Consider the following 27,195-nt stretch of genomic DNA (forward strand, 5'->3'; position numbering starts at 1 on the left):
ATTTATTAGGCAAGAGATTATTTTAAGAAAATATTCCAAGAATGTTCGAAATAATTGAATTTCATTTGAATTTAGATTGCGATTGATATTTTGCCGCTCCGTAGGTGCTGCCCTCTGCAAAATAAAGAGACAGTTCTCCCCTTGATTAGGGATCGGCGGGCTAAGCTACGCTGATGGAGGGGGAAACACTTACAGGAGCGGTGATAATGTGTGCATGAACTGACGCTAGCGCCAAGCCAGCCAAGTGGCGCCAACACGAACCGACACCACGGCCAACCAGCGCCACCGGTAAATATGTTGTTGACGCTGGTTGGCCGCGGCGTCACTCGCTTGGCGCTGCCGTCGGGTGGACAACAATCGTGGCATCTCACGTACACATTACCACCGCTCCTGTAGGTGTTTCCCTCTCCATAAGCGTAGCTTAAGCCCGCCGATCCCTGCGGCCTGTACTTTATTCTCTGAAAAATACTTGAAGTGTGCTGATTGTGTGGGTGGATCCGGTGGATCCTGTGCCTGTTTAAAAGGTGTATGTTGAGTGGCACGGCAATAAAGCTAAGAGAAGCGCACAAAAATAGTGCCGTCGATAAGAGCGCATACCAGCTCTGAAATTCATTCGTAAGCTTCAACGAACATCGAGCTGTATACATGCGGGCAAACGATTGAAGTTAACCAAAAATGAGAACTTATCAATTAACTTGGTTCACTTTGAACGTATGCTTAGTGTATACTTTCAACTTGGAGCCAAGAATACCTGTTATCAAAAGGGGACTAAATGGCTCTTACTTCGGTTATTCCGTGGCCGAGCATCAAGAAATTTCCGACGATAGCACGGAAAAATCGAAAAGTTGGTAAGCAACACCGTTCCTTTTTATCATTATTAAACACAGTACAGAACGATATGAGAATTCTATAAAGCTGAGGGTATTTGAGTAATGTGTTTGTTTACTCGATACAATTTTAGTCTATTGGATAATTGAAACCTAAAATAGTTACGCACACGTAAGCGTCACAGTAGCGAAGCAGCATCCGTGAAATATTTATCTAGGGTTTATACAAGCGTTTATTCTATTATCTGTGTATTGTAGAGCTTTTAAAACTACCTACACGTTTCGCAGGATGTTAATTGGTGCTCCCTTGGGCCAAAACAGACAACCACAAACTAACAGATCCGGTGCGTTATGGCAGTGTCCTCTAACAACGTTTCAAAGCGACTGTACTCAAGTGATCACAGATGGACGATTAAGTATGCTTTAAATTGGAAATATCTATTTCAACGCATTACTATAAATGTTCAGTAGTCGAGAGAGTCCGTTTGGACAGATTTAAATTATATTTGATTAAATAACATATCGTAGTTGGTAAGAATTAATTTAATAAGATAAAATTGTATATTACGCGGGTTTGATTCTTGTACTTAAGTATAACAATATATTAAATTGAACTAAAGTATAAGAATTAAAAAGGCTTGCTTTTAATACAGGATTTAAATGTAATTTCATGCGCATGCTATTTTCTATGTCGATGTCTCATAGAGTCATTAAGTTATCACGCTTCAATTTATGTCGTACACATACTAAGATTATTTTTTTGTTAAATTATGTGTTGGTTAACGAGCAGCAGAGGGAGGTCTGTATGATACAAGTAAGTCGATGAATGGTGTTATTTGAACGAGCGATTTTACAATTTCTCTAAACCTTTGTTGTGATTATGCATAAATTGTTTTGTACGTTTCAGCATGACAGTTTAAATTGCGACACTTGTCGTCTGCATTAAAAAGATCGAAAGGATGTTGTTCCACTATACGCGTTATTAACTAAAATTTCTTCAACTTCAATTATGCAATCGTATCTGTACTAACTATAGAATGCTTTAACATGTTTGCATTTGTGCATAAAACAGAATTTCACATTTCTTTACTTACCACAGCGAACCGCATACTTTGCTATTGCTTTTTAAGAAATTCTAACACACTTTCTTTACATATACTTTATTTTTTTCGTAGCATGAAATTTTATGCATAATAATTTTATTTAGTTTTCATATCCCTTTTCTATTTCGTTTAAAAAAAATTGAGGGACAAACAATTTCAGTTTCTAACAAACGCAATAACAGCTACTTGCTTATCTTTTTACACACGTTCGTTATATTTATATAACTATTATTACTCGGCAATGCAGTATGTATCGAACACGATGCCATTAAAGAAAGAAAAATTGCTCCGTCATTGGAAACAGTAATAAATTATTGGGCAACATAAAACAGCGAATGACAATGAATAATGGCATAAAAGTATTGTTTAGCGATATCTACGTTTGTACCGAAACATGAATGATACTGTACATGTAACGTTTACCTTTCATTTTTTAGGTTTCGAATCTGATGACTTAGTGCCACCAGGTAGTGATGAAATTAAAGATAACCAGTGGTTGGGAGTAACAGTCCGAAGTCAAGGCAGTGGTGGTAAAGTAATGGTGAGCGTTGGTTCAAATTTTATCCATGTTATTAATTATTGTTACTTATGTGGAATTTTCCCATACGCCGCTTTCAACCGCTTTTTTTCGAGCTCGCGTCTGCGAAGAGAAAACGCCCTGAGAGCACGCACCCACCGATACAACTTTACCGCTCGAGTTGTATCAAACATTAATTAAGAGTTACGGGGCATCACTAACATTTCCCGCGACTCCCTGATTTCGCATCAAGTTCGTTCGCACATCTAACTAACAAACTCATAAACCGTATTCCTTGGGAAATACTCCTCTCGCCGGCCCCTGGCGTTGCCGCAGCCCCGGCTCGTAACATCATTGTTCCACTATTTCATAACTTTCTAGGTTTGTGCACATAGACACATCGTAAAAACTGCAGATTCCCAATGGGGCCAAGGACAATGTTACATATTGACGCAAGATTTAAAATATCAAGATTTGAAGAAACCGTGCTCTGGAAAGCCAACGAATAAGTAATATAACAGTTTCTAGATAAATATTTCTCTGGTTTATCCAATAAATGAAAAGCTCTGTTCTTGTCTCAGGGCGCATGAACAATTTGGCTACTGTCAAGCTGGAACTAGTGGTGTACTTACTTCGGAAGATCGCGTGGTCATTGGTACACCGGGTCCACACACTTGGAAAGGAACTTTGTACCTTTTTACCATTTCGGATGAATTTTTAACAAGAGACAATACAGTTTATAATGCTCCAATGCAAGACTCTTCTCCTGTCAGTAAATACAGCTACCTAGGTGCGAACATATTTCTTTAATCAATAAACACAATCACATTGCATTCTATTGCTATGTTAAAGTATTGAAAGTGTAACAGCACAGTAATACGATTTGGAGATAAAGTACAAGAGTTAACTTCACAGGTATGTCCGTTACTGTGGGTAATTTCTTCGGTACTGGATTAGCTTACGCTGCTGGAGCACCACGTTCGAACGGTACAGGTCAAGTTGTCCTACTTACGAGACGCGAATTTAAACCAGACATGGATGTCGCTGTTGTTTTGGATGGTGAACAGTTTGCTTCGAGCTTCGGATATGAAATCACTTCTGCGGATGTAAATGGAGACAAGTACAGTATTTCATTTCCTTTTACTTTCACAATTTATTATGCAATTTATATTTCTCATTGTCGTTAATTGATCACATTCATTTTAGAATCGCTGATCTTATCGTGGCAGCACCATTTTATTTCAATAAAGCAGAAGGAGGTGCTGTGTATGTGTACACAACGTTGCAGAAAGCTTACAAAGACGGTGAAAAAAGTAAACCTACTAAACTTGTTGGGCGCGAAGAGTCAAGGTACAATTTCCAAGCTTTGCGCGTACCTTCTTTGATAACTGTACAGCAGTAACCAGTCGGTTTTAACGTAGATTTGGATTCGCATTGACAAACTTGGGAGACTTAAATAAAGATGGATACGAAGATATTGCTATCGGGGCGCCTTACGAAAAGAAAGGAACTGTGTATATATACTTAGGTTCCAAAAATGGAATAATCACGACACCGTCACAGGTATTATACTTTTTATTAATAACGTTTTATTTAAGATCGAGGTAAGAATGCTTTCATGGCGCTGAATCCATCAACTTTTAGGTAATACATGCGGATGATATGCCAGAACCATTGCAAACATTTGGTTACTCGTTGAGTGGAGGAATTGACATGGATCAAAATGGGTATTCAGATTTGTTAGTAGGAGCATACGAAAACGACGCTGTCGCGCTTCTTAGGTCGAAGAAGATTATTGATATCACGACTTCCATCCGCTATTTGAAGAAGGATGGAACGTATCAAGATAAAATAGAACCTATCGATCCTAATAAATTTGGATGTTCAGAGGATCTTGATTCAAATCATACATGGTAAGCAGAATTTAAAAGGACATCAAGGAAATGCTGTCCTCGGTATTATATTCTTACATGACCACGATTCATCTGTTATAGCTTCTCGTTCGAAGCTTGCTGCACGACAGCATCTCTCGCAAAGGAAGAAGATATGCAAAATTTAACATTGAACTATTTCATCGAAGCTGAAACTTATACTGGAGTTAAGAAGTTCTCCAGAGTCTGGTTTGGAGTTGGAAACTCACGGCCACATTATGTAAATCGCACAGTTACTTTAGATACGAAGAAAGTGGTACATTGCCAAAAAGAAATAATTTACTTGAAGGTAATTCCTTGAAAATTCAATATTACTCATTTCCTTTGAAAACTATTAATCGTGAATATTTCTTTTAGGAAAACACTCGTGATATTCAATCACCCATCAAATTTCGATTGAATTATTCGCTAATACAAGACGAGCCGATCATGCCTGCCGAAGGAGAACCTTTGCCTGATATAAAAAAGTATCCTATATTGAATCAGCAAGAAGCTGCGCGTGTGTTTGAAGCAACCTTCCAAAAAGATTGCGGCAATAACGATATCTGTGAGAGTGATTTACAAGTAAAGGCTCGACTGAATTTATCAGGTACGGAAATAATGTGACATCATTAAAAGATATAAAGTAATGAGGAATTAAGGAAGATGACGGATATATTTAATTTCAAGCTTCTTCTGTGAAATCAAACTTCTACGAGCTCCTCTTGGGTGAAAGGGAAGAAGTGGTCGTGGATGTGAATGTATCTAATATTGGGGAATCTGCCTACGAAGCACAACTGTTCATTGTTCATTCCCAAAGTCTGAATTACATTGCTAGCAAAAGCAACGATTCAGTAATTTGCAATCTACACAATGCTACTTTGGTAGCCTGTTCCATTGGGAATCCATTCAAGAAAGATAAAATGGTGAATATACAAGTTAGATTTGACCCTAAAGAATTGGAGGACAACGAGTCGCAACTGGGATTCGTGATATTTGCGAATTCTACTTCAAAAGAAATAATGGAAAAGGAACCAACAAGGTTGCAAGCAACGGTATTGAAACGGGCAGAATTGTCTATTAAAGGGTAACATTTAAATTCGTATTGCTACAAAAATTGATAAAATAATATACAGTGAAGTAATTAGTCACGCGTGAATTATAAAAATTACAGGAGCGCCAAAATTGAGTGGGCTTTCTATGGTGGACCAGTTGTAGGTGAATCAGCTATAAAACACTTAAATGAAATAGGACCTAAAGTTTCTCATATCTATGAAGTATTTAATGAAGGCCCGTGGAGAGTAAGTACTTTGGAAGTTCGTATTTCATGGCCCTATGAGGTTGCAAATGATAAAGCTCATGGCAAATGGCTTCTGTACCTAGAGGAACTACCGACTGTACAAAGTAAAGACTATGTTATTCGATATATTACGTTATTCAAAATTGAAATAACACATGCTCATCGTGCTTATTGCAACCTTTTAGCTTTGGGCGATGGCGAATGTGTACTACCATCAGGACACGTCGTTAATCCATTGAAGTTACAAGACAGCATCAGTTATGATGACGTTTTCCAATCTGCTGCGTCTACTCCGCCTACATTATACAATCATACAAACCACGTACGAACAACGCGAGACACGGAGAAAGTTGTCAACACGCGTACTATCATTGATAAAGATGGTCATAGACGTCAAGTAGTTTCGATGGTAAGTAGTAACTCAAACGCGACAATTTAAAAATACGCGAGAAAAAGAGAGGCGATCGACTGATAATGGGAGTAAGAGAGAGGGGAGGTGTGAGTGTGAAACAAAAGCGGTGTGCGCGCAAGCGAAGTACATCAAACATTGGTAGTATTAAATACCTAAAATTCTAATTCTTTTATTTTATTATAGAATTGTAAAGCAGGAACTGCGAAATGTCTTGATATCACATGTTCTATATACAATTTACAAAGGAAACAAGAAGCGATCATAATTGTTAAAGCAAGGTAACATTTCGTATTTTCCATAAATATATACTTGCTTCTTGTTACGAGTATCCGAGTTTCACATCCGTCGAATTAACGCTGCCTTCGCTTGCCTCAGGCTCTGGAATTCCACGCTCGTCGAAGACTATCCAAAAGTGGATCAAGTGAAAATAGGTTCCAGCGCAAGGATAATTATACCGCCAAATGTTGTGATACAGCAAGAAAATTTAAAGGACGATCATGCAGTTGTATGTATTAGTATTTATACCAGTTTGTTGTTTCTTTCTCATAATGATTCTTTTTAATGTCCGATGTATAGGCGGAGACGATTGTATATCCGGATCTTCTTGATCAACAAGACATCGAGCCTGTCCCAATTTGGATAATCATAGTGGCTGTGGTAGCGGGTTTGTTGTTATTTATTTTACTTACGCTGGTTCTTCGGAAACTTGGATTCTTTAAAAGACGACGGCCGGACCCCACTTTGTCTGGGAACCTCGAGAAACACAGAGACGATAATCCAGAAAGCGAAGCGTTATTTAAGCGCTGAATATGATAATGCGTATACTTAATGTCGGTTTTCATAAACTGTCGTGTTTACTTACGTTTAGAGTACTTACTGACTAAGAAGTAACAAAGAATAACAGCTCTCAAGAGAGAGAGTGTGAGAGAGGCACTTATACATTGAAATATTTAAACAGCTAGATGCAGGAAGTTTATGATCCATATTGTGATATATTGACTTATTTGTAGATATATTTTTTTAAAAAGGTGCGAAATTTTTCAACCAATGTTACCTTTTAATATGTCACGCATACTTGTCATTTCGTAATCTCACATTCATAATTATATTCTCAAGACTACTACTATTCATATATAAATACACGTGTGCCATTGTCGACTTCGTCATTACACAATATTGTTACATGCACAGGCAACACGTTAAAATGCATCACCTTTACAAATTCTTCCTTGTTGTAGATTTTCATTGAAACAGCTTTATGCATTTCTATTGTTGCATTTCATTAGTTAAAATACTTGAACTATCGACATTATTAAGAAAGCGAAAATAGCAAAACATTTCTTCTTGACAATAATACTGCTTAATTTATACATTCATTCATATAAACGCACAAATATACATTACCACAAAACATTTTTACACGGCGTATATTTAATATTTCATCTCGTCTATATAAGTTAATTCCCTGCTGTGTAATATTAAAAAGGTTTCAATCGTAGATGCAAAAAGTACATTACGCGTATATATAACGTTAAAGGAACTGTATTTTGTCCATAGATAATATTACAATTATTGTTATGCTAATGAAGATCTACTTCAACTAAGATTCAATTAGCTTAATAATATTTCACGGAGATTCGAATAGACCAATTAAGTATTGAAAGAAAAATGTGGGACTTCTATCATTTTTATGCCACTTTATCCCAGAGCTCTGAGTCTGAATTAACGAATAATACTGTATTTAATAATGGTAAAGTTGTGGCGCTCTGCTGCTTGGTATACTTTTTAATGTACTTCTTGTGTGCCTTGAATCACTTGCAAGGGTGATAATAAATTGCTTTATTTTCATATTTAATAAACGAAGGTTTTAATATTATTTATAATAAACTTCAGGATTTGCGAAGTTTTGATACATCGCTAAAATGCATATTTACATACTATTATGAAGACGAGTTACAAAACTCGCGGGTTCATCATTGCATTTTTAATTAATTTTAGTTACTAGAGAATGCAGCTCTTTTTAATATAAATGTGCCTTTACAGCATTATATATATTATCTTCTTGATCGTAACATTATGTATATAAAACTTGCATCATAAAAGTGGTTTGAATATACGTGCAGGTACTTAAAATCTTCTTAAAGACTTCATCGATCAGTCAATGATATAATTAGGACAAAAGATACTGTGTACTACACTTTTACAATAAAATAAAAACATTCCTCCATGTATTTATAGATTTCGATGTATTAGGTTGCAAACCCACTGGATTCTGAAATATCACGATGATGAAATGCAATGTTAAAAAGATCAATATCTTCAAGAATCAGTCATTTTAATCTTCAAATGAGTCCAAGTTCAGTGTCACACTTTGAGTACAATACAATTCACTGAATTTCTGGTTAACTATTAAATCACAATCAATGAATTGCTTCATACTCATATCCTGAAATATAAACGTAACTAACCATTTTGTTAACACTTAAATAATTTATATAACATATACTGGTAATTTATTCTGCCAGCGAAAATTAACACTGCCCTGTAAAATATTGTTAGAGAAAAGAGAAATATAGTGGATGAGTGTGTGAAAAAATTTTTCGATATCTTCTGCGAAGTATCTAACACCAAATGTTTGATTATTTGCAAGAACGATATCACCTATCCGATGAGACATAATAAAATAAATGAAAATTTTACAACAGAGATATTCCTCCACTCGATTCCTCTATTATATATTTAATATAATATTTCAAATTTTATTTAATTTCAAGTTACATAGTAATTATATAAAAGCATTTTGACTTATATACATACTTTGATATATTATGTGTACTTTTATAAGCAAAATACGGATATGAACTACTTATGTGCTGTATATACATAATAAATTTTCTGAAAAATCTATACAAACATTTATGAATTTTATTATTTTGAATTCAAAAGATTTAGTAGTCATAATAGCAAAATAGTATTTTTTTATTCAAAGTTGCATGGAATTAACAAAAGAAAAACGTATTCCATAAATACTAATTAAATATATTTATAACTTATTATAAATATATTTAATTAGTATTAATGGATTATAACTAGGGGTGTGCGGGTACCCGAGCAGACGGGTCGGGTAGCTCGAAATATTCGGGCTTGGTTGAAAGAAGTCGGGCAGGTTCGGTCCAAGGCGTTATCGTCGTATTTCGTCGTCGATTACTCATACAATCACAGCTAGGCATAAGTCAAGTTAAGTGATGTTTGTAGTGCATATATGCATATGTAGATATATCCTATCAATTTCTTAATATTGTATAATATATACATTAAAGAACTTTTCACACATATTATTAGGTATAATAGTATACTTTATTTTAAATTAGCATGTAAGAAATGATAACGCCTTGGACCGAACCTGCCCGACTTCTTCCAACCAAGCCCAAAAATTTCGGGCTATCCGAACATTCGTGTGTTGCGGGTACCCGCCCGAGACCATAATCTCGGGTTCCCACACACCCCTAATTATAACTTATTATAAATATATTTAATTAGTATTTATGGAATACGTTTTTCTTTTGTTAATTCCATACAACTTTGAATAAAAAAATACTATTTTGCTATTATAACTACTAAATCTTTTGAATTAAAATAATAAAATTCGTAAATGTTTGTATAGATTTTTCAGAAAATTTATTACGTATATACAGACAGATCGGAGGAAAAATAATCTTCATATAGAATCTTAACAATACAAGTGGAGTATCAACATTAGAATTCTATAATACTAGACTTAACATCGCGAAGTCTTGGTCTCGTTATCCATAATTTGAGGAAAGAGTTGAAGATTAATTTTATGAATCAACATTTCCTGCATTAATACTTCCATTTCTATCATCACTGATTCACCGTATATGGTGGTCAATATCTAACGTCAATTTGCTGTATGTCTTCAAATACGAACAATCGGCCATCATAAATCTGGAAATTATGCACATAAATACGTATAGCAAATTGGAATTGATACCATGCTTATCATTTTAATAATTAGACATACCTGTACAATAAAATTGTAAGAGGGGCCGTACTAGCATGCCACAAGGAGTGAGCATCAAATATCCAGAAAATTGGTGCAAAATCCGCCACTTCTAATATAGTTACGCCAACAGTTAATATGTTAAACCAGCCAATCAAGTGAATGTAAGATAATTTCTTGTGATAACGTCGCCACCATATCATTGTTACAACGAACGTTAAAAATCCTGCGAAGGTTTTAAATCAAATATAACTTCGATATTTGGTTCGGGACCCTTTCTTTTTTATAAAGCAGAACGTAGCGATTACACGAGACTACCTAGAACTACATTGAACTTCATGTTATAGTCGTAATTAATGTAGCCAGACCATAAATGAGATAAATGCGTGTATAAGGTACTGAGGTACCCACAGGTGATCACAGCAAATATTTTACTATTCTTGTATGTTATTCTGAAATTGAGAGAGGAGATCAATAGTACTTAAAGTACTTTTTAAGATGCAGTTTAATCGTCAGTATTGCAAATCACCTTAATAACATGCAATACAATAATGTAAGAACCATAATAAACGCACAAGAGTAATCCATTACTTCTGTGAACGGAGTGTCCCGCGCATGGAAAATAGACGACCAAAACCAGCCGTGTATACATATCTAGAATTAAATCTTATTCAATTTGCATAATGAGGTAGGAATGTCTAGATGATAATTAAGGAGTCATTCTGGTAATCACGCCGCAAAATTCGGCAACATTCAGGCTTTTCTTTCTCAGTCAAACTTTTTTTCATTTATTAAGCTACTTGTAATGTATACGGAACAATTTTTAAATACGCTATTAATTTTGTTTTTCCAATGTTATCCTGAGTTAAAAATCGCACCATTGAAAAGATGGCGGGTGTGATTTCAGCTCACAGACTCATCTGAAACAAAAAAACCAAACTGATTCTTAATCATTATGAGTACCGCTATCGCAGGTGCCAGAATTAGCCACATAAATCAAAATTTAACAAAATTGCGCGCATTCTAACTTCAAGTAAAAATGGAAAATTTTGAAACTTGAAGTTTGAATGCGCGCAATTTTGTTAAGTTTTGACTTACGTGACTAATTCTGGCACCTGCGATAGCGGTACTCATAATGATTAAGAATCAGTTTGGTTTTTTTGTTTCAGCTGAGTCTGTGAGCTAAAATCACACCCGCCGTCTTTTCAATGGTGCGATTTTTAACTCAGGATAACATTGGAAAAACAAAATTAATAGTGTATTTAAAAATTGTTCTGTATACATTACAAGTAGCTTAATAATTGAAAAAAAAGTTTGACATTGTTATTCATTGTATTCACTGAGATAAAAGAACCTGAATGTTGCCGAATTTTGCGGCGTGATTACCAGAATGACCCCTTAAATAGATTATTAACTGTGGAAAGATGGCAACGAAGTAATACATACCATACTAAAGTAAGACCATACATAAAACATAGGATGAGTAGGACCAAATTTTCTTTTAAATTTCCAATACATGGTAACATGAGCGTAAAGATTTAACAAAGAGAATACTACAGACGCAGGTTCCTGACATCCAAGGAAGCGAGTGAACGGCCACTGAAACGATAATTATGAATTACTTGTATAACAGATTACTTATTCTAATTCTAACAAATATATTAAATATGTTACTTTTCCATGGAACTGAGGAACTTTTAAGCCATGGGAAGTAAAGTAATCAACTGTCTTCCAGGTACAGGTGTAACTACAGTCTTCCTTACAAGACCAAAGTAGTAATCTCAATGATAAAGGAGGTTGCACTTTAAAGTTTTCATCTGTAAAATATTAATGAGAAAATCAATACCAAATACTTTATAAAAGTATGTAACTAAAAATCGAATCACTAAAATACTTGTTGTACATTCATTTTCAAGCAGTTTAAGTCACTAATTTCCATTAAACGAGTTACTGATAAACACGCTTAGAATCGATTATCAGTGAATGAAAATAGAACATATTTCAGTGGAAACTGGAACTTCTAAATAGCCTTAAACTCGTTAACTAACAGCATTCTAAACCAGTACGGTATTAAATATACAGAAATAATTTTTACAAGTTATAAAAATAAACATTCGAAAGGTAAGGATTTTAAATCGTTATCTATGTAACGTACATCGCAAAATGTACTTACCATTTTCACAGTTTTCGGTGCAACACTTATCAAGGCACAGATTGTAAAACTGCGACCTGTCTCCAGTTGAGCCGACCGTATTTCCAATGAAAAACGTTTGAATCGCAAATATAAAAATCCATTTCAATTCTGACATGCCGCTCGCCGACTCGTCTGCAGTGTTTGCACTCGTGTCACTCGTGTGCCGCCACGAACTGCACTGCATATCTTCTTAAATTGTTACAATGTATGAAACCTTAGTAATGAAAGAGCGCCCCAGTAAATCCAGTGGATTTTTAACGTTATTATCATTGCTTCTCATATTTAAACATACATGGAGTACGGATTAAACATTACTTCTCGGTTAATGCAATGAAAATGTCCATCCTTGAAATTTTGAAAATGTTTAAATAGGGAATGACAGAGACACCATGGAAACATGTATTAAACCATATAAGTTTTTTATAGTTCACAGTAACAAATAATTATAGTTTTGAATATTTAATTATTAATATCGTAATTGCTTTATGTCATGTATTTACTAATCACATGCTAAATATTATAGATCCCATTTCTGCGCTGACTTTCTTGTAGTATGTAAATACAAAGTTATGGACGAATGATACGTTCTGTGACCATAATATGTAAACAATATGAAACACAAACTTTTAGGCATTTAAACAGTTTGAAATGTACACACTCCTGCATGGACTGTACAAGTACCTTGTGCAAAAAGATGAGTATTTTATATTAATACTAGGACTCGACAATGCAGGGAAGACGGTAAGAGACTGTAGCCCGCAATTGAGGTTAAATGTATCGTGCATGTAACTCATTTCACCCTGTATTTCTACTGCCTTGGCAGACATACTTGGAGGCAGCAAAAACGAAGTTTACAAAAAATTACAAGGGTATGAACCCTAGCAAAATTACAACGACCGTTGGCTTGAACATTGGGAAAATTGACATCGCTGGCGTTCGTTTCAACTTTTGGGATCTCGGCGGGCAAGAAGAACTTCGCTCGTTGTGGGACAAAGTAAAGAACATTTTTCTCTGTATTTTAGAATATCATACTTGCTCTATTATGTTTATAAACATTGTCCGTGTCGTTGCTCTACATTTTCCAATATATATTATCTTGCACTTTCAGTATTACGCCGAGTCGCATGCAGTAATCTACATAGTCGATTCATCGGATCGCGAAAAAGTACCCGAATCTAAGGAAACTTTTGGTAAGGTACAAAACAGATTATATACATATTGAATTTTAATGTTTCACCGAGGATAGTATATTTATATTTTATTACAGATAGAGTTATATCGTCGGAGCACTTAATAGGCGTACCTCTTTTAGTTCTAGCAAATAAGCAGGATGTGCCTGATTGTATGGGTGTTAGGGAAGTGAAACCAATTTTTAATCAAAATGCACATTTGATTGGTAGGAGAGATTGTATGGTAATGCCTGTATCTGCTTTGAATGGGTACGTATAAATTACACTATTTGTGATACAAAATTCACATTTGAGATGCTTCAAACTGTTCAAGAAATAAGTGTTATGCTTCGTAACATGGCATCTTGTAAGTTTTATATTTCTCTTAACACTTATAAATTAAAGATCGTTTCATGTACATATAATTACAAAAAGTACTTAAAAAGTACCTGGCGTTGCCCGGGTAAAACTTTGATTACCATATAGTATCAAGGGGGTGAAATAGGGGGAAGGGGAGAGATGTCCAGATTTCATGGTAGCCTGCTTCGCATATTTTGATATATGCCCGCCCCCCTTAAATGTTTAAAAAATAGTCCTCGAAAATAAAAATTCCTTTTTTTTGTTCGTTTTCATAAATAGAAAGAAGTTTTTTTTTTTTAGTTTTTCGGACTTTTGTCAAAAACCGTTTGTCGCACGAGAAAAAGTAATAGAACATAAAAGATGCTCCTTGTACGGATCTACAACTTTTATTTGACATATTTTTTTATTTAATCCATAACTTGGAGGATATTATATAAAATCGACTTCGCGAGCTGCTAAATAGTGATTTAAATGTTTAAGGGCCCAGGGGCAACATTTCCCATTATCCGATCGAGCACAAACTTTACACGGACTCTTTTTTATTTATTTCTAAACCTTTATCAATATTATAGTCCATCAGCACACTCACGCTCGGAATTAGAGCACGCAAAAATTTAGTGGGACGTCACGCGTCGAGTCGATTTGATTTTGTTTTTATTTTGGCACCGATTTAAAAAAAATTATTTTATCCTTTTTAGCGCACCTTTAAAGTCGGTTTTTTACTTTTTTCTAAAAAGTTTATTAATAAGAACACAAATCACGATAGAATGTATGAAACGGACGCTCGAGTGCGAGATAAAATAATTCCATTATGAGATTATTCAGAATTAATTAGACAGATCCATGGTACGAAGCATGCGAGAATCAATTGTAAAAATTATTATCAATAACCATTATTATGATACAAAAGGGATGGCGTAGACGAAGGAATTCATTGGCTTGTGGACTGCGTTAAGAGAAACAACGATGTTCGGCCGCCTCGTAACCAGAATGACAATTGTCTGTCATAATACCACATTCCTATTCTTTTTTTAAATATAGTTTAATCTATAAACAGTATTTTTGTGTAAAAACTGTGTACATTTACGGTAGCGGCAACATTTTTGCTAATAAATTTTGTTTCCTAATCTGTGCTAGTTATTTGGTTGGTGGCGACACCTACCTTTGATAGCAGAGATACCTTAATAATTTTGTGATTTTTCAAAATTAATGTCTCAAGGCGTCTTAATTAATGTCAATATTTATCATACGATAATGATTGCAAGCAGTAACTATCTAGTAAACATCAATGATTTATCATTGTTACTTTTATGGTCATCGCAATAAAATCAAATTGTATTTTTACTTCTAACACCAATCTAACATAATTATTAAATCTCCTATATATTTCAGTAAAGAAACCTTTCTATATTGCTGCTATCAAGGTAGGAACTGAGATAAGAGATAATGCCGACACCTTGCCTCATATGCTGTTATGCTGGTGATAAAAAGTGTACAACAGTGGTACAGGTGTAGGCTAGATAATATATGGATTGTAATTTTAGAGTCAAGTCCTTGTGCTGTACTTCTTATTTGTCAAGATTTGGTGAATCATGTGGCCTTATTATGAATCCGATGATTGGAGCATTCTACCACCAGAATTAAACAGAAGGTGATCATTCAAAGAATTTTAATTCCCTTTTAAATGAAGTATAAGCCTTCCAGATGCAACTGATAAGTGTGCAAGCATGGAATTCCTTAGCAAAAACTGCCGAAATAGCTTTTCATACGTAATAATTGTAATATTATTCAGAAGTAATTGCTCGAGAAATATTACGCAGCAGCGTTTACATATACCTGAAAATAATAATTTAGTTCAGTTCCGCGAATATTTCTTATAAATCGATGGGAGAAATATTCCTGCCCGTCAGTCGCGTTACATATCACGCTGTTATTATTTTTAACAATTGTGCAATGACACTCGCATCGCGTAGGTACGAATGTTTCAACACGTGTTTCTAAATTGTCTTTATTTATAACAAAGGGACGGAGCGTTACATCGCCAAAAGGTATTATCTAGCTACCAATATTGTATTCTCGGAACAAGTGTGCAGCAAACGGCTCGTAACAAAATTATCCCGACAATAGAATATGAATTTCGCGCTTCAGAAACCTGCATCGCTGTTAGCCACTACGTTGAGCAAAAACGTAAATAGGGGATCGGTAATTACTCGCATAAAGCGACGAAATGGGATCGGATCGCATTAACGGATAATAATCTGTGCATCCGTTGATAGATGTTCATCATCGTGGAGCGTGCACGATATAGAAATCGGCCACGATGATGACATCCGACAAAATGTCACACAACATTATCAGGGAAGAACGTCAGTGACAATGGGTAGCCATCTTGATTTTTGGTGCACGAATACCGCGGACTATCGAGGAGTGAGTCGCCCGATAGCCTGGACGGACAGTGTGGACGGTTTAACAATGTCTATGGTTTTTTTCCGAAGTTGATTAGCCCCTCGTTGAGTGAATCGAGGTTCTGCACGGTACGTATCGTTGCTCCCATACGAGATCAAAAAAGTTGGAGGAGAAAGTGGCCCGGAATGCAACGTGTATATACAAACCGATACAGAGCCGATATATACCCAGGTGCAGGACAGACTATGCAAAAGTGAGTGAGGGCGCACGACTCGCGCGCCCTGGGAGGCGAGGCATTTCTCGCCGTATTTGTCATACGAGTTGCGTGTAAAAGGTGGGCGACACGACGACGATACACACGGCGCGCCTCCGTGCCGTCCAGTACACGTACCCGTCGTCAAACGTCGCTCGATTTCCGGCAGCCGAGTTACCTGGAAAAAAAAACAAAAAAAAAACGACGTCCTTGACTCGGTACTGTTTGACAGCTAGAAAACTAACCCTTGGTTCGATGCCCTTCAACGCGCTCACGAATCCTTTATATAACCGGTTTACACGCTTTACAATATGCTGCCGACTTGCGCGAGCACGCGACCGCGATGCATTTTTGTAACACGTGAATTCGTGGTCGAATGACATTCGAAGGCTAGGCAATAAGGCACCGCACGCGTTCCAAACGCTTCTCGATCGGCCGCTTAGATTTGGTCAGTGAAACCGGTTATTTTCTGTGTACCACCGAACCTTCCTGGCGTGTTCGGAGAAATGAGAAGTAACGAGAGGAATTAAGTTTGTGTTCCCCGCCTCGTCGGATTAAGCTTTCCATCCGTTCGTCGTGTTTGGCAGTTCTGTGAAGCACTGGTCATGACCGTGCGACTTCGGAATCATTGACAGTAATGTTTCAGGAATACAGTTCGTATCGGTCTCAAACTACACGATCCTCCGGTATTGCTTGACTGTGAAATTACATTGAAAATGCGAATGTGCGCAGCTGTAGTACGAGATTGAAACGAGGGTTTTCGATTAGCGATGTACTATCGTCTTAGACGTGGTGGTTTAGAATTATTATTTCACATAGCACGACGTTCTTTATCGTGTTTATATAGCGATCGCTTTCAATGCTTCATTCCCGGGTCGTTGGATATTTCAGTTGTGGTTTTATTCGACGATGGTATTTCCTTCTAGCTCTATCATATATATATGGCTGTTATAAATTAAAAACACTTACCGCAGTTAACTGTTGATAGATAAAGTGTTAACCGAACGGTTGTAACGTTTGTGAGAAGGAGAACACAAGCTTTGTTCTATTTAACTCGAGTTGTAAAAATAGTTGCGTAAAACTTTCGAAAGCAACTTGTTTGAATGTTCCATAATATTACCTGACCTTTTCCCAATAGGAGGAAAACGGTTCGTGTTCCATACTCGTCTATACTTCATTCATATTACTGAAGCTGGTCGCACATTTGAAAGCTCCACTGAGAGACCATGAATGCTTCAGAACATGGGTAATATATAATTCCTAATATTATAGAAACTTTTAACGAATATTGGTCAGTAGTAGTCAGGAGATTGTTGCGCCGACCTTTATCCACTTTTTGTCTCTCTTTCCAATGTCGTGCTGTTGTTAACAAAAGTACTATTATCGCATAAAAGTAATGGATACAACGTTTAAATAATTGGTCAGATAGTATAGTAAAGAATAGCATTGATTCCGAGTAGAGGTCGTCGCCCACTAGGCCGAAGCGCGGCGAAGCGAAGCGCCGCGACCACGCATCGCTCGTATGACAGAACAACAGCAACCACGCACCAGCCATATGACAGAAGAGTGGCGGCGAACATTTCGTGTTGGTCGCCGCGCTTCGCTTCGGCGTAACGGACGATGGCCTTAAATAAGAAATAACAATTGAAATCAGATCGGGAGTGTCATTGCACAACAAATAAAATGGTATGTAAATGGCTTGAGTGTGTAAAATAGCATGGGTGTGTACGTTACAGGTTTAACCCAGCCTTTAACATGGCCTCCATAAAACAAGCTTTTAACGAGGCAGTGGAGAGAGGTAAGTATGATAATTATAAAATAATTAACACTTACATACGTTTCATTTACCGTATATATTGTAAACCATATTCCAATGTATAAAGATACTGAATATTCTTACTACAGAGTAACTAGCTTATTATTTCAATAGTGCTCAGACCTTTTGTGTACGTTTTCTTAGCCCAGCGTTGGTAACGTGGGGAAATGTGACAAGAGTAGTAAGGTGGGGTTCCAGAGACCCCGCAATTAATGTAGTGTATTATAGAAATCCATATCTTTAATTAAATTTTTATTACCCAAAAATACTTAACTAATTAAACATCTTTAATTTTCAACAAAAATATACTTCCTAAATAGCTTATATACTGAAGAAACTGAATAACACTGTCACACGTTGTTAAAAAATTATACTCAATTTAAAATCTAGGGTCTGTGAGACCCCACCTGACCAACACCGGGTTAAGAAAGCAGGGCTAAACTATCCGTTGCAGAAACTTTGCTTAACGCCTAGCTGATGGACTACATAATTCTTCTCCGACCACTTATGTAAATTCTTAGTCCTTATCAGTTAAGTGCTAATAGAAATATTAACATAAAGACTTTAGTAATTGCTGCTGACGTTCGTTGTAGAGCTGTTTGTAATACTAAAGTATATTAATGATTCGTTAATACATAGTTATTGCTTTTTATTTAATATATAGATTTGATATACATTTACAGATATCGATATACAGTTATTATATTGTTTACAATATATTTTACGATGTTAATAGCCTTCCATTGCTTTTCATGTGTCATGCTATTGTTTGCTACTTTCGTGATCATCAATATTCAGGATGATCACCGTCGGCAGCTTGAGCATTTAACTCATTAGACCATACTAACACGAAAAATGATAACATATTCGTAATTTAAAAGTTTCAACAGTTAGAATGCCTGCGCCGACAAGATTGAGAGATCTCATCAGACAAATAAGGGCTGCGCGAACTGCAGCGGAAGAGAGGACAGTTGTGAACAAAGAATGCGCATACATCCGTTCAACGTTTAGAGAAGAGGATAGCGTATGGAGGTGTCGCAATATTGCAAAACTCTTGTACATTCATATGCTTGGGTTCGTATAAGTTCTTGTACTGCGATTAAGGGGGTATTCTAGTCTAGACGCTCGATTTTGAAGGTGATATTTGGAAATTAATTCTGGAAAACCTATCGCACCTACAGGGCAGGGGTTTTGCACACATATTTAGTAGTGTTTGAACTATCAACACAAATTTTTGGAATGCGTTATATTGAAATTTGTTGGGCAGCTCTCTCTTCTCTGCTGGCAGTCATAGCCTCTTTAAATACAAGGGTCGAGGGAATGACTGCCGGCCACGCTGCGGCCGTAAGCCGCTATAACTCTGGCAGTTTTTCGAATTTCACCTTAATATTTTAGGGACATATTTTCGAAACCCTAAACTATTAAAAAAAAAAAAATCGAATTTTTGGGTAGAATACCCCCTTAATATCTCTTTTATTCCAGTCAATAATAAAATGCCGATTAACTATCTAGGTACCCAGCTCATTTTGGTCAGCTAGAGTGTTTAAAACTCATTGCGTCTCCAAGGTTTACAGATAAACGAATTGGTTACTTAGGTGCAATGTTACTTCTAGACGAGCGACAGGATGTCCACCTTCTAATAACAAATTGTTTGAAAAAGTGAAGTTCTTACGATATCACTATAATATCAATTTACACGATTCATGGAACTGCAATAATAACTTCAACCATTCCTTTTACAGCGATTTAAACAGCTCAACGCAGTTTGTCATCGGTTTAGCATTATGTACCTTGGGTGCAATCGCATCGCCAGAAATGGCCAGAGATTTGGCATCCGAAGTCGAGAGGCTGATGAAATCGCCAAACGCATACATTCGGAAAAAAGCAGCTCTCTGCGCGTTCAGAATTATCAGACGCGTGCCGGAATTGATGGAAATGTTTCTGCCCGCTACACGCAGCTTGATCACGGAAAAGAATCACGGCGTGCTAATTACAGGCGTTACGCTCATCACGGAAATGTGTGAAAACAGTGTCGACACATTGAACCACTTTAAGAAGGTGAGTCTTAAACGTTTTAATAAAATACAGGAATATCAGTAAGGATACAAAGAATAGTAGAGTACTTAGGTGTCTTGAACATTGTTAAAAAATTTGAAGTCGTTGCATCGGAGAGAATTATACATTATTTCTTCTTTTTTTTCAACACATTTTAAGTTCGTTAATGTTGCCATTTCTAGTCAACTAGTCCAATAGTCGCAGTCTAGATTGTAGTAGCATTAATACTTACCCGAGCATTGGATTAGGTAGCATTAGTAAAAGAAAAGTTCCTTCACACTGGATAAATTGAGATTTTCATGAAAGAACGATAGAAAGGAATGTAGTCTATAATTTTCTGTAAATAAAGCTATCGAATTCATGAATAATTACTGAATACAACGAGTGACAATAATGTGACAATTAAAGGGAGCGATACATTACCTTCCACGAATAAGTGAAACGTTTAATGGAAGATTTTAAGTGACCATCTACTAAATTCGCATAAATATAATAAATATGGTTGTCATCACGTTTTTATTTACATTTCGACCATGATGATACTCGTAATATAAGTATGGTTTTGTCTTCCTTAGGAATGCGGCCATCGAGAGGTAAAATGCATATAAGCATCCTTTGTACTTTTGCATGTTATACTTCTTATGGACTTCATTCTTTTCTTTTAGTTTATATAATTTAGTTTATTGCGACTGTGCAATCGGTCATGGCAATTGCTTAATTCCATTTCTTTAATATGTAGAAAACATGAAAATATGTGCATGTATTTAAAGATACTATATAATACAATCCACTTTTAGGAAATGTAACTCAGTTAATTATATATAATTATTTCATTACTAGAAATTTGATATATCATACGTCTGTACAATACACGATATTATCTCTAAAATCAGTATTAGGTGTAAGGACTTATATAATTCCTTAATCTTTTACTTATTTCTTAAATTAAACGCATTGCAACAAGAATGCAGTATTTGTTATTTATTTGTAGCTCGTTGAAATCAAAGCTTTTCCATTTCTTAATCATTAAACACACATATCAAGTAACTTTCAATATCCTGTGCAGTTGTATTGAGACTGTACTTGTATTAGAAAACTGCATGGTACGAAGGAGCGTCGAATGATCATAAATTTCAGCTCTGCAAAGTATTGTTATTAAAAGTTCCGTTTTTACTATATTTCGTTACAGGATATCTTTTGCTATAGCTATTTCTGCAGAAATGATGCAATATTACTAATTGCATCTTTCTATCTTGTTCGGAAGCTTGTATCTGGTACTAAATATGATGATACATCTCCTCCTATCTTTGTACTTGGCATTAACCCTTAGTATCATAGCGTAACACCGGTGTTACACGAATTGAAAGAATTGTGCGCGCCATTTGGGAGCTTTTCCATGAACTTTAAAGCGTTACTTTACTATTACCATTCGTAACAAGTGTTCTAAGGTCAGAAATACATTCGTAGAAATTCTACTGTCTCGTATTGTTGAATACGATTCAGTGGCCAGGGCCACTGAAAGTACCAGGTGAATGCCAATTTTTTTCTTTCAATTATTTCGGTTTTCCTTTTTGTATAAATTTGATGTCGAACATAATAACGTATGTAACACTAGTGTAACACTTGTTACATATGGTAATAGTAAAGTGAGAAAGCTCGCAAATGGTTGTTACGCTATGATACTAAGGGTTAAATATTGCGTTTTTATAAGCTGACAAATATTTTAATCGATACAATGAATATGCAATGTTCCTATGTTAAAATTGTTTCCCATTGTATCTTTTTTCAGACTACTTTGTTCAAATATCTCTCTATGTTAATTGAAAGCAACGCATGAATTTATTCCATAGAAATAAAATTGGTTTTCCAGATCGTGCCAAATCTTGTAAGAATTCTCAAGAACTTGATACTAGCTGGATATTCACCGGAGCACGATGTGTCAGGGGTGTCCGATCCTTTCCTGCAAGTAAAAATATTACGTCTCCTTCGAATTTTGGGGCGCAACGACATCGATGCGTCCGAAGCAATGAACGATATACTTGCACAAGTTGCAACCAACACAGAAACCAGCAAAAATGTTGGAAACACGATACTATACGAAACTGTATTATCCATTATGGACATTAAGTCGGAAAGCGGGCTTAGAGTATTGGCAGTGAATATATTAGGCCGATTTTTATTAAATAATGATAAGAATATTCGATACGTTGCTTTAAATACATTATTAAAAACTGTTTACGTGGATACGAGCGCGGTGCAAAGACATCGTTCGACAATTCTGGTAACGCTCTTAAATTATTTATATATTCTATAATACACTCGGAGGATAACATCTTACACATTCCACTTGCTTTCCAGGAATGTTTAAAAGATCCAGACGTATCGATCAGAAGACGAGCAATGGAGCTTAGCTTCGCACTTGTCAATTCGAACAATATCAGAAACATGATGAAGGAATTATTACTGTTCTTGGAACGTGCTGATCCAGAATTTAAAGCTCAGTGCAGTAGTAATATAGTGATGTCTGCGGAGAGATATGCACCAACCAAACGTTGGCACCTTGAAACGTTGTTCAAAGTCCTTGTCGCTGTACGTAATTCATCGCATTTGACTATAATATCTATCCCTCTGCATCTGTGCTCGTAATATGGTCATTCAATCTTTGCCATTTCCAGGCCGGTAATTATGTCCGAGATGACGTAGTAGCATGTACGATTCAGTTAATTTCGGAAACTCAGTCGCATCAAGGCTACGCTGTTACTGCATTGTGGAAAGCACTGGAGAAAGACACATTTGATAAGCAGCCTCTAGCTCAAGTAGCAACATGGTGCATTGGCGAATATGGTGATTTACTATTGTATGCACCACCGTCAGAAGATGTAGATACTCCAGTCAATGTATGTTACATATAAGCTTTACTTTAAACTAATTCTTTCCTCTTCAAAGTTTCTCTATTTACTTCATATCACGGATAAAACATATTTAATTTATAGAAGTCTTATATTTGTGTTGTTATAATTATTAGTTAACAGAAGACGAAGTTATTGATGTCTATCAAAGGTTACTATGGAGTCCACAAAATACAGTTGTTACGAAACAATACACTTTATTGTCTCTCACAAAACTTAGCACAAGATTCCAAAAAGGAAACGAGTAAGTATCTGGCATTTAATTACCATTGTTTGCCCCATCCTCGCAACACGTATGCGATTGTTTAATGTTACAGAAAAATTCGTCAAATTATCGATACATTTGGGAGCAATTTACACATTGAATTACAACAACGAGGCATTGAATTCTCACAGCTGTTCAGAAAATACGATCACTTACGTCCCGCGTTGCTTGAAAGAATGCCTCCTATGGAAACTGCAAGACCACAGGCTAACGGAATTATTGGTATGGTAAATGGTGAACCGGAACCAGAAGAAGAGAAACCGGTAGTTTTGGAAACGGGCACACCACCGTCTGATTCGGTAAGTCCGTAGCAACTAAATACCTTCTAGTGCCATTTGAATAATACATACGTAACGTGTAACACAGCTTATCGTAGTTGATATTTCTTTTACCGAGGATACAGGATTTAAGAGAAGTTTTGAAAAATTATTAGTATAAATCGTTGACGTAATGCAAATGATATTAAATGTTATAATCTTTCCTCACTTTGTAGAGTGCGCTTCTAGACTTGCTCGGAACTACCGAGATAGGAATGGCCCCGACAGTGTCAAATAAAAATCCGCCTACTAATTCAACATCCGTAGTAAACAATAACGATCTCTTGGACTTACTTGGTAGTTTGGATTTAAGTGCACCCACGCCCGCATCTACACTGCCGCAGGCACAGACGCCGACGCAAGTATTCAGTCCCACTAATTCAACCAACTTCTTAGTGGATGGTTTACTTAATTCGACACCAGTTCAAAGTGGTACGTGCAGCTCAATGAGATACATATTCAGTCTTTCGTCTTTTGATTCCAACATGTCGATGATATTTTCAACTACAGACACACCTACTATGGTTGTATTGGACAAAGCAGGGCTTAAAATCACCTTCAGATTAGAAAGACCACCGGATATCGCTGATCTATTAATTATAAACATGTCGGCACAGAATTCTGGAAATGCCATACTAACTGATTTCCTCTTTCAAGCGGCAGTTCCTAAGGTACAATACGGCGTAACATTTACGTCTGTGTAATTATAGGCAGTAATGATTTCTCGCTCTCATTTTCAGACATTCCAACTACAAATGTTATCTCCATCGAGCACAGTCATTCCTCCTTCTGGGCAAGTTACTCAGATATTAAAAATTACGAATATCAACAAAGTAAGTTTATCAGAAAGGCTTATTAGCTGTTTGCCTGCTTTGGAATCCGTTATTATGCATTTTCTTATTGCGTAGGTACCTCTAAGAATGAGATTACGTGTCTCGTATACTGGACTAGCTGGACCAGTCTTGGAACAAGCAGAAGTAAATAATTTTCCTCCCTTGGCATCGCAGTGACAACATATACTAAGGAAGACAATTGTACATATGCCTGTTTAAATAAGTAATTGAGTCTGAAATAGACTGAAACCCAATTTCATCTCTTCATCGGGTAAAAAAAAAAAATGGAAACATATTGGTAGGAGGACACATTTGACAAGAAAACTTTTCGATTAAACAGATATTCCACCATACATGGTACAAACCTGATAACATACAAGTTTGTAACGAATTTTGTTTGTTTTCTTTTCTCTCTCGGTTTTATAAGGTACAGAAAAGTATTTTTCATCTGCTCACGGGTGAATCCCTCCTCGCACATTAAATTCACAGAAAATCGATACAATTCATACGCGTAATATTTGTAAATATGTTTCAATGTGAAAAATATTTTAAAATGTTTCTTTTACGTCGTACGAGTACGATAGAGTGATCAACTATTTTTTTAATCTTTAAAAGAGTACGCACCGGGTAATCGTATTTCGTGCTTTTCAAGCGAATTTAGTTTTTAAGAAATATTCTCGACAAACTGGTTATTCGTGTTATAAATTATGCAATTGTGATTAATTGAAGTTGGCACTTGCTGAGCAGATGGTATGATATTCATTTCGAAGTCTTTCAAAGATAGTAGAATTTATTACTATAATAAAGTTATTGGATTTCAAGGGGAAGAAAGGAATGTAAAATTTCTCTTGTAATATGCCGCATGTATGTGGGACATGTAAATATTTTTCTCTAATCGAATATAGAACGATAGAACAATAATAATTACATGCAACACTGTTGCTCGATCTGTTGAACTTTTAATCTTATGGCTTCTGATTTAGCGTATAATTTCTCGTATAGGATAGTTAGAACGAAAAAGAGAAATGGGTACGTAAACAATTCACGATAAAAGAATATTAAAGTCATGGGAAAAAATAAGGAACGCCGGTGAAAGGTGTTCGACATTATGAATGTCGCTGCCCAGTTATCGACGACAGGCACTTGAAATCTTGCTGTAACATTTGATCTTTTTTACCTATATTTGTAAGTAATAAATGAACGCGATTGCCTTGTAAATAATTAAATGATTGCAGTGACATAGAAACGGTTAAAATTCTTATTACGAGGAGTGTAAAATGGGATTCTTTACTGTGTGTTTATTGGTACAATTGTCATGTCAATAATTAATAGGGAAACTTTGCTTCTTTCACAAACGTTTTTTCGGACGAGAGAACGGGGTGGCATAAATACATATACGTGTAGGGTGTATGTTTGGTGTACCCCACACTTACGTCTGTTATGATGGGTGGTGTTTATACAGTTTTGAATGTATTTGGAGTATATGATGTCATTGGAGGGCTGAATTCTGATTGTCGTATTATGTTTTTATACGCCTGTTTATTTTAACAAATCACTTGAAATTAACGCGAATCTCTCCCTCTTCGTTGTAATAGTGAATAGCCTCATAAAAGTCCAAGCACTAGAAAACCATTGCTTTCGTGAATATATTTTTGTCACTTTACATCCACGAATAAAAATGGGGAAGTATGTCTTTTAAAAACACGTCAAATTATTGAAATATAATTTTATACTGTAACATAATACTAGTATCGTCTTTGTATCATTGTTTTAAATATTGACTGGAAGAACACACAAGAGAAGATTTTAGTTTGTCATTGTTCTGTTACAAATGATAATGAAACTGTTGTTCGAGTATACAAATTGAGTATTTCTTTCGTCGAGCAATAAGTTTGAATAAAAATTACGACACAGAAAAGTATTTTTACATTCCTTTTTTATCATAGGGCTTATCGAGATATATTCGAATGTAAGATTAAGCTTGAGGGAAGTCCACTTATTCGATTCTTATAATTTGATAAGCTTAAAAATTGTACAAGTGAGTTGAACTCGTTTGAAAGAAAAGTTCGTTTCTTTTTTTATGTGTTATTTCATTTTCTACGTAAAACAAGTATTCGATAGAGGATGCGCGTCTAAGTCGCATAGAACGAGATGCGCAAGAAGTACCTACCAGTAGTGATCCTATTTGCAAGTATTTTTTTCCAAGATTTTATGTAAATGAAGTTATGGTGTCGTTGTACTTAATTGTATTTAATTTACATTAATGTAATAACATTATATATGAACACGTAGTTTTTTTAAGCACAGTTAAGTCTAATACTATAAAAAAAAATCTAATATTTTGGCTGAATATTGAGTTAAAAGAATACTCTTTTACTGTATTTCTCCCGAATGTCATAACATACCAGTAAGTATATTATCAGTATAATTGTATGCATTTTAGCTCCGTCCCTTATATGTTGTGCGCTATGAATGCGGAGATGTATAATTTTAGAACAGGTGGGTGTGTTTCTGAGTGGCCTTGTCCT

At 35.8% G+C, this 27,195-nt stretch overlaps 4 protein-coding genes across 19 annotated transcripts; 3 read left to right on the forward strand and 1 right to left on the reverse strand.

Annotated features, from left to right (window-relative positions):
• The first annotated feature begins 455 nt into the window (after positions 1-455).
• Mew (multiple edematous wings) lies at positions 456-8,300 on the forward strand. Of its 3 annotated transcripts, XR_013088379.1 has the most exons (19): positions 456-848; positions 1,116-1,243; positions 1,618-1,641; positions 2,368-2,471; positions 2,829-2,956; positions 3,029-3,237; positions 3,363-3,567; positions 3,654-3,797; positions 3,869-4,010; positions 4,092-4,360; positions 4,442-4,667; positions 4,736-4,967; positions 5,048-5,444; positions 5,532-5,761; positions 5,843-6,066; positions 6,253-6,347; positions 6,445-6,574; positions 6,646-7,525; positions 7,556-8,300. XR_013088379.1 is itself a non-coding variant. In XM_076830923.1 (18 exons), exons 1-18 carry the CDS (start codon positions 676-678, stop codon positions 6,874-6,876), a joined length of 3,291 nt encoding a protein of 1,096 aa, XP_076687038.1. In that variant the 5' UTR covers positions 456-675; the 3' UTR covers positions 6,877-8,300. The 3 variants fall into 3 exon arrangements, 2 of the variants coding, with proteins under 2 accessions (XP_076687038.1, XP_076687039.1); XM_076830923.1 differs by having other exon boundaries at positions 6,646-8,300; XM_076830924.1 differs by lacking the exon at positions 1,618-1,641 and having other exon boundaries at positions 6,646-8,300.
• Positions 8,301-9,722: 1,422 nt separating this feature from the next.
• On the reverse strand, positions 9,723-12,601 carry Pgap3 (Per1-like protein PGAP3). Its single transcript, XM_076831006.1, has 7 exons — positions 12,264-12,601; positions 11,765-11,907; positions 11,537-11,689; positions 10,620-10,744; positions 10,409-10,542; positions 10,112-10,316; positions 9,723-10,035 (listed from the first exon to the last, which is right to left on the reverse strand). The coding sequence occupies exons 1-7, from the start codon at positions 12,466-12,468 to the stop codon at positions 9,960-9,962; spliced, it is 1,041 nt and encodes a 346-aa protein (XP_076687121.1). The 5' UTR covers positions 12,469-12,601; the 3' UTR covers positions 9,723-9,959.
• A 188-nt stretch (positions 12,602-12,789) lies between these two features.
• On the forward strand, positions 12,790-14,942 carry Arfrp1 (ADP-ribosylation factor related protein 1). 2 transcript variants are annotated; one of them, XM_076831022.1, is made up of 5 exons: positions 12,790-13,025; positions 13,108-13,278; positions 13,393-13,474; positions 13,552-13,723; positions 14,724-14,942. In XM_076831022.1, exons 1-5 carry the CDS (start codon positions 12,933-12,935, stop codon positions 14,821-14,823), a joined length of 618 nt encoding a protein of 205 aa, XP_076687137.1. In that variant the 5' UTR covers positions 12,790-12,932; the 3' UTR covers positions 14,824-14,942. The 2 variants fall into 2 exon arrangements, with proteins under 2 accessions (XP_076687137.1, XP_076687138.1); XM_076831023.1 differs by having other exon boundaries at positions 13,597-13,723.
• A 330-nt stretch (positions 14,943-15,272) lies between these two features.
• Positions 15,273-27,017, forward strand: Ap-1gamma (adaptor protein complex 1, gamma subunit). Of its 13 annotated transcripts, none has more exons than XM_076830952.1 (16): positions 15,790-16,347; positions 16,451-16,690; positions 17,611-17,718; positions 18,209-18,270; positions 19,170-19,362; positions 19,801-19,947; positions 20,031-20,346; positions 22,214-22,624; positions 22,702-22,932; positions 23,019-23,240; positions 23,369-23,496; positions 23,570-23,816; positions 24,011-24,266; positions 24,345-24,505; positions 24,575-24,667; positions 24,743-27,017. In XM_076830952.1, the coding sequence occupies exons 3-16, from the start codon at positions 17,699-17,701 to the stop codon at positions 24,842-24,844; spliced, it is 2,589 nt and encodes an 862-aa protein (XP_076687067.1). In that variant the 5' UTR covers positions 15,790-16,347; positions 16,451-16,690; positions 17,611-17,698; the 3' UTR covers positions 24,845-27,017. The 13 variants fall into 13 exon arrangements, with proteins under 13 accessions (XP_076687060.1, XP_076687061.1, XP_076687067.1 ...); XM_076830949.1 differs by having other exon boundaries at positions 15,790-16,015; positions 16,090-16,472; XM_076830948.1 differs by having other exon boundaries at positions 15,790-16,690.
• The last annotated feature ends 178 nt before the right edge of the window (positions 27,018-27,195 follow it).

Source organism: Andrena cerasifolii, chromosome 2, assembly GCF_050908995.1.
Source record: "Andrena cerasifolii isolate SP2316 chromosome 2, iyAndCera1_principal, whole genome shotgun sequence".
NCBI classification, from domain to species: Eukaryota; Metazoa; Arthropoda; class Insecta; order Hymenoptera; family Andrenidae; genus Andrena; species Andrena cerasifolii.

Coding starts and splice junctions, on each gene's coding strand:
- Mew (XM_076830923.1), top strand. CDS start 676: ATGAGAACTTATCAATTAACTTGGTTCACTTTGAACGTATGCTTAGTG. Junction 1,642..2,367: donor GGGAGGTCTGTATGATACAA/GTAAGTCGATGA, acceptor TTCATTTTTTAG/GTTTCGAATCTGATGACTTA. Junction 3,568..3,653: donor GCGGATGTAAATGGAGACAA/GTACAGTATTTC, acceptor CATTCATTTTAG/AATCGCTGATCTTATCGTGG.
- Pgap3 (XM_076831006.1), bottom strand. CDS start 12,468: ATGCAGTGCAGTTCGTGGCGGCACACGAGTGACACGAGTGCAAACACT. Junction 11,908..12,263: donor CACCGAAAACTGTGAAAATG/GTAAGTACATTT, acceptor AATATTTTACAG/ATGAAAACTTTAAAGTGCAA. Junction 10,036..10,111: donor CTTACAATTTTATTGTACAG/GTATGTCTAATT, acceptor CATAATTTCCAG/ATTTATGATGGCCGATTGTT.
- Arfrp1 (XM_076831022.1), top strand. CDS start 12,933: ATGTACACACTCCTGCATGGACTGTACAAGTACCTTGTGCAAAAAGAT. Junction 13,026..13,107: donor TCGACAATGCAGGGAAGACG/GTAAGAGACTGT, acceptor CTGCCTTGGCAG/ACATACTTGGAGGCAGCAAA. Junction 13,279..13,392: donor TTCGCTCGTTGTGGGACAAA/GTAAAGAACATT, acceptor TTGCACTTTCAG/TATTACGCCGAGTCGCATGC.
- Ap-1gamma (XM_076830945.1), top strand. CDS start 15,406: ATGTGGCCTTATTATGAATCCGATGATTGGAGCATTCTACCACCAGAA. Junction 19,948..20,030: donor ATAACAAATTGTTTGAAAAA/GTGAAGTTCTTA, acceptor TTCCTTTTACAG/CGATTTAAACAGCTCAACGC. Junction 22,625..22,701: donor GACATCGTTCGACAATTCTG/GTAACGCTCTTA, acceptor CTTGCTTTCCAG/GAATGTTTAAAAGATCCAGA.